General features: G+C 34.0%; 1 protein-coding gene across 4 annotated transcripts in view; it reads right to left on the bottom strand.

The window, feature by feature from the left end:
- LOC127554053 (OX-2 membrane glycoprotein-like) overlaps positions 1–12688 on the bottom strand; it is a 71728-nt gene extending 59040 nt beyond the window's left edge. Inside the window, exons 1-4 of one of the 4 annotated variants that reach the window (XM_051985277.1) lie at positions 12559–12676; positions 9720–10058; positions 8147–8446; positions 2332–2428 (exon numbers count right to left, since the gene is read on the bottom strand). In XM_051985277.1, coding sequence (XP_051841237.1) covers positions 2332–2428; positions 8147–8446; positions 9720–10058; positions 12559–12610 — 788 coding nt within the window. In that variant the 5' untranslated portion in view covers positions 12611–12676. Of the gene's footprint in view, positions 1–2331; positions 2429–8146; positions 8447–9719; positions 10059–12558 lie in introns of all 4 variants that reach the window. The other 3 variants (XM_051985280.1, XM_051985278.1, XM_051985279.1) reach the window with 3 other exon arrangements.
- Between the last annotated feature and the right edge of the window lie 831 nt (positions 12689–13519).

The raw sequence follows: 13519 nt of genomic DNA, 5'->3' as shown, positions 1-13519 counted from the left end.
TAAAGTCACATTAGTAATTAGTGAAATTGGATTGAGTAATTAGGAATTGAAGCCTAGTGCTTTCACTCAGTAGGCAACAATGTACTACAAGTATGACAGTATCTCCCATAGATTATTCCCCAAAAAAAGATATGGGTCATCCTTCCAGAATTCAGAAAAAAAACAGTTTTGGCATGAGTCTATCTGCCTGGTTTTATTAACTGGATCTGATGATGAGGCCCAAAGATAAATCACTCTGTCCTTGTCAAGCAAAAGTTTCCTAATGTTTCTCCTTCCTTAGCTTACCAGAGCTGAAGCAGGTGAAATGAGAGAAACTACTCCAAGCAGCTGGTAACAGGGAGCAAAGCCCAACTGATTATATTCATCTTGCAGCTGCTGGAAGAACATCAGAAACCAGTATAAAAAGTCCCTGTAAAGATTAGGAATAGTCAGGAATTGTAAAAGTCTCCCAGGAGTTACAGTGGATAGAGGGTTTTGTTTGAAGTCAGGAAATTTGACAAATAAAGTCGGACTTCAGACACTTACCAGATGTATGATGATGAGCAAGTCATAATTTTCTCAGCAATATTTTCCTCAAAGACAATAACCCTACCTTGTAGGAATATAGTGGGAACAAATGAGATTATAAATTACTTAGTTCAGTGTCTGGCACATAGTGGTTACTTAATAAATGCTTATTGCTTTATTATGCACCCAGAAATCCCCTGAATAGGCCCAGCAGAGCCACATTCCTCAGCAAATTTATTGTCCCACTAGAGCAGAAGAGATTGGCAGCTCTACAGTGCTGGAGGCATGAGGCCATTGCAGAGGTACCACTCAGTGCTCAGCTGCATTTGTTCAAATCTAGAATCTCATCCACTCTTCCAATGATCATGTGTGTATTTGTATGAGGTAACTCTGATTTATGGGAGAAAATGTTCTTTTTTGACTTTGTTAAGTCATTCAAGGAACTTTGTTCAATTGTTTTCAGTAACTCCATCTGGTGTTTTCTCAGCAAAGATACTGGAGTTATTTGCATTTCCTTCTCCAGCTCATTTTATATAAGAGGAAACTGAGGCAAATATGTTTGAGACTTGTCCAGGGTCACACAGATAGTAAGTGTCTGAGGTCAGATTTGATCTCAGGAAGAAGAGGATTCCTGACTTCAGGTTCAGGGCTGTATCTATTGTGCCACCTGGCGGCCACTCAAGGCATTTGCTTTGATCCAATTGTTTCTGTTGAATAGGAAAAAAGTAAATGACAGTGGGAAGAGAGTTTATAAACCAGGAGTTTGAGGGGATATGGAGCCATGGACCTTTGAAACTGGGATAGTTTGATATTCTAAAGAAGTAGTATGCCTTAATTATGTTTGATAATGATTGGTACAGAGATATATGGCATTAGTATTGAAATCATATTCTCTCTATGAGGTAATTTTGAGATCATATAATTTTTAAATCAAGCATTTTCCTCTCTTGCCAAATTTGAAAAATATTTGGTTTTGCTCATTCTTGGGCAAAACTGTGAGCTGTGAGTTAATTGTTAATAATCGTTAATAATAAAATAATGATAGGCAGACCTATTAATAATTATCATCTTTATATAACACTTTTTTCTCCCTCGTTTTCTTCCCATATACCCCATCTTTTATTGTCCTCTACCTTCTCTTTCCTATCAAATGCTACAGTTGAAAGGAGGAACAAGGAAGGAGTTGAGGAAAGAGGGAAGGAGAGTAAGAGATGGATTAAGCATTTATTAATACCTATCAATTACCATTTGTTATGCAAAGTACCACACAAATATTATATCATTTGATCCTCACAAAAACCATGGGAAATGTTTCTATACTCCCATTTTATAGTAAAGGAAATCAAGGTAGGGGTTTAGTGACTTTCCCAGGATCACTCAGCTAAGAAATGTCTGGGGTTGAATTTGAACTCAGGCCATCCTGACTCCAGGCCCAAAGCTCTTGCTACTGCATCATGCAACAGTCTGTTGAGAAAAGACATGAAACACATTTGTATATAATCAGTAAGTAGTTAACAACAGCTTCTAATATTACTTTTCTCAGGAGCCTGCATTGCTTTTCATTGGCATCATATATACAAAGTCCAAATAGAGTTAGGAATCAGAGCAAAGACTTGACATTCATCATATTATTCCTCATATAGAGGCTTTTTCAGTACAAAATGCTGTTTCCCAAGATTTAAGTTTTAGGCATCATAAAGGAGTCCAAGTCAATGATTTGTGCCTTTCTAAGGCTATGAAAACAGGTCTTCTCCTACATGAGGCCAGGCCAGAGTCCTACCTCCAGTTTTTGCTTTTACCAAATTATTAGTGTAACTTACTTACCCTTTCACCAAGTAGCTGCTAATCAGGATCAATAGGCAAATCAGTGGGGCTATTATTAGGTATGTATATGACCTTGACAATGAGGGATTGGAAGTTGCTAGAAAACATAAGACATAAATACCATATGTTAATTGCCTTAATTCCCAATACATTGAGCCTATTTTGTTTTTTATTTTAAATTTAATTTTTTGTTTTATTTTGGTCCATCATAAGGAAAACTTACCAGTATTTTCCCCCAGGATCTAATTTTGGTTTGCTATGGGATAAATATTCTGCAAAATATTTTAAGAATTGAAGAAAACTTTCATAATTTCACCCTGGAGAAGAATCCAGAGTCATGTTTCTTGCTGTATTATTTTCAGAGTTCAAGGTAGTCTATAGTATTAATGTATATATGTATATGTTATGTACGTATGTGTATATGTGTGTGTGTGTGTGTGTGTATACATATACACACTCAGCTTCATTCTCTGCAGTTCACAATATTTCTCATACAAGTTTTTTCTCTCTTCTGACACTACTACCACTCTGCTATAAGCCCCAAATGCCTCCTACTTGGACTACTACACTTGCCTGCTGGTGGCTCTCCCTGTAAACAGTCTCACTCAACTCCAATCTACTCATCATTCATTTGTCAAAGTGATTAGTCTAAAGCGCAGGATTAACTATGTCATCATCATATGAAGACAAACCTGTGACTCCCTATTACCTTCAGATTCAAATATATAATTCTTTGTATGTAAATTTATTTACATACTTATCCCTTCCTATTTTTTTAAAAATGTTCTTCCACTTTATTCCTTTCCATGTAATCTGTGATACAGTAACACTTATTTCTTGTTGTTCCACATACATGACAGTCTTCGTATCTCTTCACTGGCCAGGATGCTCTTCTACTTGTCTCCTACTCCTGTTTTCTCTGCCTACCTTCAAGATTCAGCCCAAATCCCACCTTCTACAGGTAGCATTTTCCCAGTCTATTTCATATCCCCTTTCCCCCAGTGGCAATCCTCTTAAGTTACATACCTCACTCTATCCCAACCCCAAACTGGAATAGACTGTGCTACATGCTTACCCAGGTGCAACAGACCTTTCCTGATGATCTTCTCAGTTCTCTTTGACAAGAAAATTATTTCAACCTATCTTTTTATGATTTTTAATGTTCTAGGAATTGTTTTATAGAACTATTTAAAGATTTTTAGAGAGGATTTTAGGGTGCTGCTTGGCTGCTTGGCTCTCCTTTTATATGTCTTTGACAAGCATAATTATTAAAATATTATCTGCCAAATTTAAGTGTGAGATCTTGGAGGGCAAGGTCCACATTTTTTCCTTTCTTTATATTTCCATGCCATTAAGCATGATGGTGCTTAACATATAGTAAGTACTTTATAAATATTTGTCCATTGAATAACTAAATCTATGAATGGGATAATTTTGTTCAAAGCCAGATTTAACTCCACTCGGTTATCTTTAGTAAAAGAGTAGAGAAGCAGTATAGGTGATACAAAAATTATGAGAATTTTACTTTCTCAATTAGTCAGAGAAACATGCACGATCAGAAATAGACTTAGAAATGGGTTTGCCCATTTGGCTTGAGTCAGAGCTGCAAGGATCCTTGCAAGTTATTGAATCCAATCTGCTTGTTTTACAGATCAGAAATGTGATGCATAGAGAGAGGGAATGATCTGCATGAAGTTACATAAGTTGGAAGTAATAGAATCATGATTTAAACACAAGCTACTAGCCTCTAAGTCTAGCGTTTCATTGTTAATTACATCATGACACCTCTCACACCTTATGGGTATGCATATTTATGATAAGTATGCATATGTATTCCTTATATGGACCAGAATCACTTTTGTGCCCTACATCATTGTCACCATCTTAGGCCACAATATGTACCAAGTGTTGCAATGATATCTCTAGCACTTAGCACAGTACCTGACACTAGTAGGCATTTCATGATTCTTTTTGGTTGATTAACTAACTTGTAGTAGATGGACTCATTAGATGAGGGTAAATACCATCCTAGTTTAATCTTACCTTCTCCGTTACTGATGGATCCTAACTGCTTTAGAACTCTCTATTTTGCTTCTGTTTTCTAACTCTAGTTTTTATTTTTTGAATAAACATGTAGATGGATTAGGAGAGGGTGGTAACAAAGAATTAATCATGATTTAAGAGGAAGAGTTATTCTCTTTATATTTTCCTTCAAAGTCCTTAGCACAGTTCTTAGCACACACTAAGTACTTCATAAATGTTTATTTCTTTTCTATTTCTCACTTCAGGCCTTACTAGAAATATACTAGAATAAGAATAATTCACTAGCAGATAAGCAATAATTTTCCAACTTATACTGGCTTATTCTTCTTAGGTTAATAAGAAGAAAGAACATATGTTTAGATAATCAAATTGCTATCTAATTGCCTAACAAACTATATTGACATTTTCTATTGTTGATATAGAGTTAAAATGAATTTAAAACTTTACTATCTGCAATGATTCATATTGTAATGGTTAAATTTTCTTGATGATGTAAAGTTTGCTTTTTTTTAAATCTCAAAAAGTTTTATGTTTTGTTTTGTTCTAAGACTAGGTTTCCCTGTGTGACCTATATTGAAAGAGTAGCAATCACTTATGGGCCCCCTTCCATTGTGGATTAGCAGGGAAGCTTTGAATTGCTCTGTTGCTTCCTTGAGTTGGTTGTTCTCTTTTCAATCAGCCTGATAGGCTGTTTCCAGGGCATCATCATATAGGTATGAACATAGAACAGATACCAAATCAGCTTTAGTATTACTACAGCTCAGAACTTCAGAACTCTAGGGATACACTAGCCTTAACATCCTATTATCAGGGATTACAAGCAGTTAACATTCTGCATGATCTCAAAAACAACAGTGGTGCTGTTTTGTTCTTGTTTTAAGAACATAATTATTTTGGATTTATTTTGCTAATTGCAAAACATCCTTTTTGACTTTTTAAAAAAGGGTTTAATGAGCATCATTCAAGGCTTCCAGGTCTTACTGAAATTTCAATGCTTAGATCTATTTATTACTACACTAAAAAGTCCTCAGATTGTGGTAATGTTTGAGGTCTTGGTTCTGCATTTTATGTTTTCTTCCTCCTCTCAAAGTTTCAGGTTATTTTATGTTTTCTTCCTCCTCTCAAAGTTTCAGGTTATTCTTGCTTTAATATTGGCATGGCTACTTGTAGCAATCTTTCTGTCTTTCTAATTTGCTGTATATAACCTGTCTTACCCTAAGCAAAAAGAAAATGAATCCTGCTAAACTTTTATTTAAAAGTGCATCTTTATAGCAGCTAGTGGGAAAAACTAAAAATTAAGAGGATACCCACCAATTGAGGAATGGCTTAATAAGTTGTGGCACATGAATGTGATACAACACTTTTGTTCTGAAAGAAACTAGGAAATCGATGATTTCAAAAAGACCGGGAAAGACTGCTGAACAGATACAAACTGAACTGAACAGGATAAGAGGAATATTTACATTTTAACATTTATATTATAAACATGAACAATTTTGAGGACTATTTAAATTGTTGAGAATAAGATAAGCAGAACCAGGAGAACAATTTATACAATAATAACAACAGTGTAAAAACAAAGCACTTCGTAAATTGTTAGAACTATTACCAATGTAATGACTATAATAAAACATGCTATTCATTACAAAGACATGATAGACATAAGATGTAGAAAGATATATATGCATATTTATATATAAGTATATATATACATACAGACATACATATTTATGTATAGAGTATATAGCTACTGAGGGAATTCATTTTGTTTAACTATGATTGTTTCTTAGCAAAAAACAAAAATTCCCCTAATGAGGTAGCAAATGAAAGGGAGAAAAAAATAGATTTCTGTTAATTAAAAAAAAAAGGTGGAGGGAGTAGTATTATAGATATGAAATATCACATATATTTTAATCTCATGGTATTATCAAATTTTTTTTTTTCTGCTTTATTCAGTTACAAAAGACCTTTCAGAAAGTGAAAGTACTAATCTGTAAAAGTTTGTGTTATAAAAATAAAACACATCAATAGAACTAAAAATAAAATAAGAGAAGGCCTGAAATGTTTTTATTTTAAAGTAAACTAGATGACTCTGAAATTAGTTGATTTGATTGCATTCAAGGTGTTTTTACTTTTCCACTTGTTCTCACTTGTGTTCTGGATAGGAATACTAATGATAAAAATTTTAGAATAGGAAAGTTTTAGTTGTCTGTGGATGAGAGAGATTGAAATAAAATTTTGTTCTTAGTGCAACCACAGTTGAATAAAACACAAAGAAAATGTCAAGGAAATATGTTACTCATATTTTAAAAAAAATTACATAGTTTCAATGGCTTGAAGTTTTTCATTTGTTTGAAGTAGTCCAGTGATTTTATTAATATATAGAATTTCCCATGAGAAACATCATGTGTTTCTTTTAAATAATATTTTTCCCAATTATATGTAAAAATAATTTTTAACACATTAAAAAGCAATACCATTGCTTTTTAAATTATGCTCTAAATTCTTCCCTTCCCTTCCTTCTTCCCCCCTCTCTGAAATGATAAGGAATGTAATATAGATTTTACATGTGTAATTATGTAAAATATTTTCACATTAGTCTTTTTGTATAAGACAACTCAAACAAAACAGAGAGGGAGAGAGAGAGAGAGAGAGAGAGAGAGAAGAGAGAGAGAGAGAGAGAAGAGAGAGAGAGAGAAATGATATGCTTCAGTCTATTTTCAGACAATATCTGTTCTTTACCTGGGGGCAGGTAGCATTTTTTATCATGAGTCCTTTGGGATTGTCTTAAAACATTGTACTGCTGAGAAGAGCCAAGACATTTCGCCAAGTTCTTCGGTGTATAATATTACTGTTAACTGTTTACCATGTTCTCCTGGTTCTACTCACTTCACTTGTGATCAGGGGAATATCCTTTCTTAAATCAGATTGAGCTTAGTTCTGAAATTTAGAGTCTCACAGAGAGTATGACTGAAGAGGTGCCTTTAACATTCAAAGGTTCAGTGACTTGCCTAGTTTCAAATAGTTAGCATGTGGCAGAAATTGGGTTCAGAGCTATGTCTTTCCTGCTCCCAAAGCAACATTTTATTAACTATACCACTTTAGAGTAATTTGTTAATGAGGCTAAATTGTGGGAGATGCTACTCTTTTAAGAATTTAATTAGAATAATAACTATCAGTATTTTGGAGACAATGTATTATCTGTAACTATGAAAAGAGGCCCTCAAACAACTTTAGTTATTAGTGGGTGGCCCATAAAAGAGAAATGGATACTATGTATGATTTGTAAGTCTTACAATGATATATTTCATATAATGTATATATTATATATATTTTTAATGTTTATAGGTATGTGTATATATTATTTGTATATATATATCTTTCTAAATATATTTATATACATATGTATATACACTCATATATTGTTGTTTAATCATTTTCAGTTGCAACTGACTCTTTATGACCCCATTTGGATTTTTCTGGGAAAAGATAATAGAGTGCTTTGTCATTTCCTTCTTCAGTTCATTTTACAGATGAGGAAACTAAGGCAAACAAGGCTAAGTGCCTAAGGTCACACTATTAGTAAATGTCTGAGGCTAAATTTTAAGTCATAAAAAGAAATCTTCTTAATTCCAGATCTGGCTCTCTATCCATTGTGTCACTTATACACACACACACACACACACACAAAATGTTATTTCATTTATCATTTATGAATCACAACAAATATATTAATTAAAATTTAACCTTACTGGCTTTATTTTTTACTTACATTCTGGTTCTTGAGAAAAATAAACAAGTTCTTTCTTCTTCCTTATAGGGTGATCCATGACACAGGATGCATTCTCAATTTTCAAGGATCTCACAGCCTCCTTTGAGATATTATACCATTTGGTGACATTAGTTATTCCATCTGGGCTTTGATCAGTGTATTCCTTGGGCAATCCCATCAGCAGCCTTGTGTGGGAGAAAGTGATGTGAGGGGCAGGTTTTCCTGTAGCTGAGCAGATGACTATAAGGATTCCCTCAATGGTGGGATGAGGATAAAGTTCACTTCTTAATTCAGGCACATCTAAGTGAAAGAAAAAGAAAATTCAGAAATGATCCCTGTCCATGTAGCATACAAGTGATTTCAGGCTGGGCCTATCATGGGTTTAGGGAACTCCTAAATAGCTCAGCAACTTTTCGTTTCAGGGCATTTCCTGGGGCACTGAATGGTTCAAGAAACTGGCTCCAGTCCTACAGTTAGTCAATATGTGTCAGCGATGGGGGACACATGAACCCTGTCTCCTAGGACAGATCTGGATCTATTATGACTTGCTACCTTCCATATTGATAGAAGGTGGACTGGAGAGATGAGTATAACATTGAAAGTTCCAATGACTTGCCCACTGTCACCTAACCAGTAAATGGTGAAGATTGGGCTCAAACCCAGGTCTTCCCTGCTCCAAAAGCAGCACTTTATTAATTATACCATTCTGCAATAATTTGTTAATGAGGTTAAATTGTGAGAGATGCTATTGATATCTTGAATGATAACTAAATATATTTTGGAGACATTGTATTATCTGTGATATAAAAACAGCTCCCCAACCAACTCTTTAGTTACTACTATTAGATGTCCCATACAAGAATGGATGCAAATACCTATCCCCAAATTTTTAATGTGATTGCTTTAAATATATTTATTGCAATTTTCCTGGTTGTTTGTGTACTCTGGGGCTCCATGAACTTCTTCTCCACTGTGAGTTAAGTAAGAATGTGCACCTTCATGGAGCCTTTAAATTGATTTCATTTGAGTGTAAACAATCCTTTACTTTGAATTTTATGAGAGGAAAAGAAAGTTACTGCAGGTAAAGAAACACTGAGATGTGTTTGTGTGTGCTGAGAGGGGGACAAAGAACAATTTTAATTGAAACCCCCAGCTTACTTTTTTGAGCAAGTTTTTATACTGCTTTATTTTTATCCTTCATTCAGATAAATTTTGCTGTTGTTTAAAAATAATCATCCATCTTTTTAAAATACCTTTTGTAGCCTTTGTCTGCATTTTCTCAAAAAAGAAATGCTCAGACTTATTTTCCAGGTAATGACCGCATAAATGTGTCAATTTGATATAGAAGATAAGAGTATAGAATGATGAGAAGTTTAGATTAATCAATTCTTACATTATCTTCTTTTCTAATATTCTATGACTATAGACCCTGATCTTAAGTGTCAGCATAATAAAGTTTTAGGTATCATACCTGCCCATCCATTCTTTTTATCCCCCCTCCCCGCTTTACTGCTTTTGGAACAGTATGGATCTTCTAGAAAACATTATGGCACAAAGACAGTTTTCCATTTACTTTGTACACTGAAGCACATCTTTCCTCCATAGATACCATTTGGAAAAACATTAAAGAGACATTTGTAACATGCATCATCTTTCAAGGTCACATTATATATAGTCATGCTTGAGGATGTCAGTTCTGTACTGCTGCACTGGATCCGTTCATTGTATGGGGGGAGAATTTTTTCACCATGCTGGCTGCTGTAGGTGCCTATGTTTTCTGGAACAGACCCTTGGAGCTTTTGCCAAGTAATTTGCAGAACATCTGCTGGGATAGTCAAATTGCAGTTTAGGGTCACATTGTTCCCAAGGAGGGCTATATCAGCACTCTTACTCTTCGTTACAAACACAGAATCTGAAATTAAAAAAAAAAAAAACAAAGGAAAAAAAAAGTCAGAATGAATAAATATAGGCTTGGTAAGATAGTAGAACGAACATTGAGTAGAACATATGACCAACAATGGAGGATTAGACATTTTCTCTGATCTTCAAAATCTCTCAAATCTCTCCTAGATAGAAATTATTGTACCAAAGATGAAACAACTCTAGTTGTCTAAATGATTTAGGACTCAGTTCTTTGGTTCATATCCCCATATGGAGTCTTATAATTGAATATGGGAGTCATAAAATTATAAGTTTATTATCAGTAAATACTTGAGTTGTATCCTTTTTTAATATACCTATGTACCTAGGGTTATGTAAAAATTTCTGGAGCAGAAAGGGGTAGTGACTGGAAACAAAGCAGGTTATAAAAATAATAAAATTTCCCAAAAAAGCTTAAAGAAAAATAAATTTCTCTCTCTTTTTTTTTTCTGTTTCTAACACTGGCCATTTTGGAGATTGTCCAGATGAAAAACAGATACAAAAATTAATTGAAAACTAAGATTAAAAAAAAAAGATTAGAAACCAAATTTGTATAAAAGGAATAATCAAATTGTCTTTATTTTAAAATTATAATTTGAATGTGTTTATAATTATATTGATGAATTTATGAAGGTACTAAACTATATAGAGTTTAATAAAACAATAAGATCAGTTATTCCTTAAAGGGCACTTTAAAAATGACTAGGGATTAATTTAAAGCTGAAGTTCTCACTTTAAGAACTGTCTTATTAGTCATTAGATATGTTCAGGGGAGATACAGTGAAATAGAAATTCAGGGAAGTGTTAAAATAAGAAAAAACTTGGAAAATAGTATAAGAAAAAATAGATTAAAAAAATCTTGTGAGTTAAAATAATTTCACAAGGAAAGACATTTGCTAAGCCTATAGAAGTTTCAGCCAATCTCCAAATCTAAAATTTTAGATTTCAAACCATGAACTTGGTTTTAGTTTTTGTGTAAAATAAATGTATACTTAAAAACTATACTTATAGTTGGGAAAAGTTTATCATAGAAAAGAATTTTTATTATTAGATAAGGAAATTTTAGACCAATTTCAGAAAAGGATAAAAGTCCTTCTGTTTACTGCTTTTAAGCAAGTAATCTGAGGGCACTAAGCAAATCGCCTTTCAGACTCCCCATTGAAAGTGAATTCCATACTATTGTTCGGTAAGAAATGACCAACAGGATGACCAACAGTAAGGCCTGGAGAGACTTGCACAAACTCATGCTGAGTGAAATGAGCACGACCAGGAGATCATTATATACTTCAACAACAATAGGATCAATTCTATGACGATCAATTTTGATGGACTTGGCCATCTTTAGCAATGAGATGAACCAAATCAGTTCCAAGAGAGCAGTAACGAACTGAACCAGATACATACACCTAGCGAAAGAACTCTGGGAGATGACTAAGAACCATTACATTGAATTCCCAATCCCTATATTTTTGCCAGCCTGCATATTTTTCTTTTTTAAAATTTCCTTCACAGGCTAATTGTATAATATTTCAGAGTCCGATTCTTTTTGTACAGCAAAATAACGGTTTGGACATTTAAATTTATTTTGTATTTAATGTATAGTTTCATATATTTAATACGTACCGGTCATCTTACCATCTGGGGGGAGGTGAGGAGGGGAAAAATTGGAACAAAAGGTTTGGTAATTGTCAATGCTGTAAAATTACCCATGCATAGAACTTGTAAATAAAAAGCTATAATAAAAAAAAGAAAGAAAATGAATTCCAAAGTGCTCCTGTCAAAAGAAAACTTGTTGTGATGTCAGAAAACAATGGAAGATGAGAGAAAAAATAATTACACTATTGCAGTTTAACTCATTTGGGTAAATTAGAAACACAGTAAAATTTGTGTTGAAATCCATTGATCAGTGAAAATAAATTCAAATTTTATAATGACTAGTAAATTAGGGGAAAAGTTACTGAAAATAGAATTAAACAGGAATGTGTACTAAAAAAGATAGCTATAGGAACAAATAACGTGCATACACATGCAATAGAAGATGCTCAGATTAGAAAAAATCAAATTAAATTGAGCATGTTGATGAGGTTTTCAATACTAGGTATTAGTATAGGAATTGATAAAAATTAATCCCTGAGGCAGGCAGAGAGAAGGCTCTGAATAAAGATCAGTTTAGCTGCATGGTCCCACCCTATGGGAAGGTGATCTAGTCAGAAATCCAAATTATGTCAAATACCTAAAACCCATTCTGTGTAGGATCTCAAGCAGTCTCACCTTGCCATACCTTGTCAGAAATCCCAGTCATGTCCCTGAAATTAAATTTTCTCTCTAAAATCTACTTATGTACCATTTGATTAGCAAGCTCAGTATTCCTAGGCTCATTTCCCTTTGCAGAAATAACCCAAGATTTGCCTCCTTCTCTTCATTTGTTATTGATCTCCTTGATGGGATGGCATGTCCTTTAAAAGCATCTGGTACAAATTAAAACTTCTCACCTTGTCCTGTCCTGAGGAAGAAGAGGAGGAAAGACAGGAGCAGAGACAGCATAGAGGCAGGGCCTGAAGGGTTCCTGACAGAAGTTCACTCATTTTTTGAGTTCTGGAGACACCCTGTGAAGCAAGGGAAAGGAACCTGCTTATCTTCTCCTTGCTCCACCCCTATCATTTCACCCAATCATTCTTTAGTATGAGATTATTTAGTTTCCAATTATTTTTTGGTCTACTTCCCCCTGGTTTTTTGTTGAATGTAATTTTCATTGCATCGTGGTCTGAAAAGGATGCATTTACTATTTCTGCCTTACTGCATTTGAGTTTGAGGTTTTTATGTCCTAATATATGGTCAATTTTTGTATAGGTTCCATGAACTGCTGAAAAGAAAGTGTATTCCTTTCTGTCTCCCTTACTAACTAACAGAGGAAGAAGTAAATATCCTAAACACTCCTATCTCAGAAAAAGAAATAGAACAAACTATCAATCAACTCCCTAAGAAAAAAACCCCAGGACCAGATGGATTTACATCTGAATTCTATCAAACATTTAAAGATCAATTAACTCCAATGCTAAATAAACTATTTGAAGAAGTAGGGATTGAAGGAGTCCTACCAAACTCCTTTTATGACACAGATATGGTACTGATACCTAAACCAGGTAGGCTGAAAACAGAGAAAGAAAATTATAGACCAATCTCCCTAATGAATATTGATGCTAAAATCTTAAATAAAATATTAGCAAAAAGATTACAGAAAATCATCCCCAGGATAATACACTATGACCAAGCAGGATTTATACCAGGAATGCAGGGCTGGTTCAATATAAGAAAACTATTAACATAATTGACTATATCAACAACCAACCAAACAAAAACCATATGATCATCTCAATAGATGCAGAAAAAGCATTTGATAAAATCCAACAGCCATTCCTAATAAAAACACTTGAGAGCATAGGAATAAAAGGA

Source organism: Antechinus flavipes, chromosome 3, assembly GCF_016432865.1.
Source record: "Antechinus flavipes isolate AdamAnt ecotype Samford, QLD, Australia chromosome 3, AdamAnt_v2, whole genome shotgun sequence".
Taxonomy (NCBI): domain Eukaryota; kingdom Metazoa; phylum Chordata; class Mammalia; order Dasyuromorphia; family Dasyuridae; genus Antechinus; species Antechinus flavipes.
This window is presented reverse-complemented; position numbering and strand designations above follow the sequence as displayed.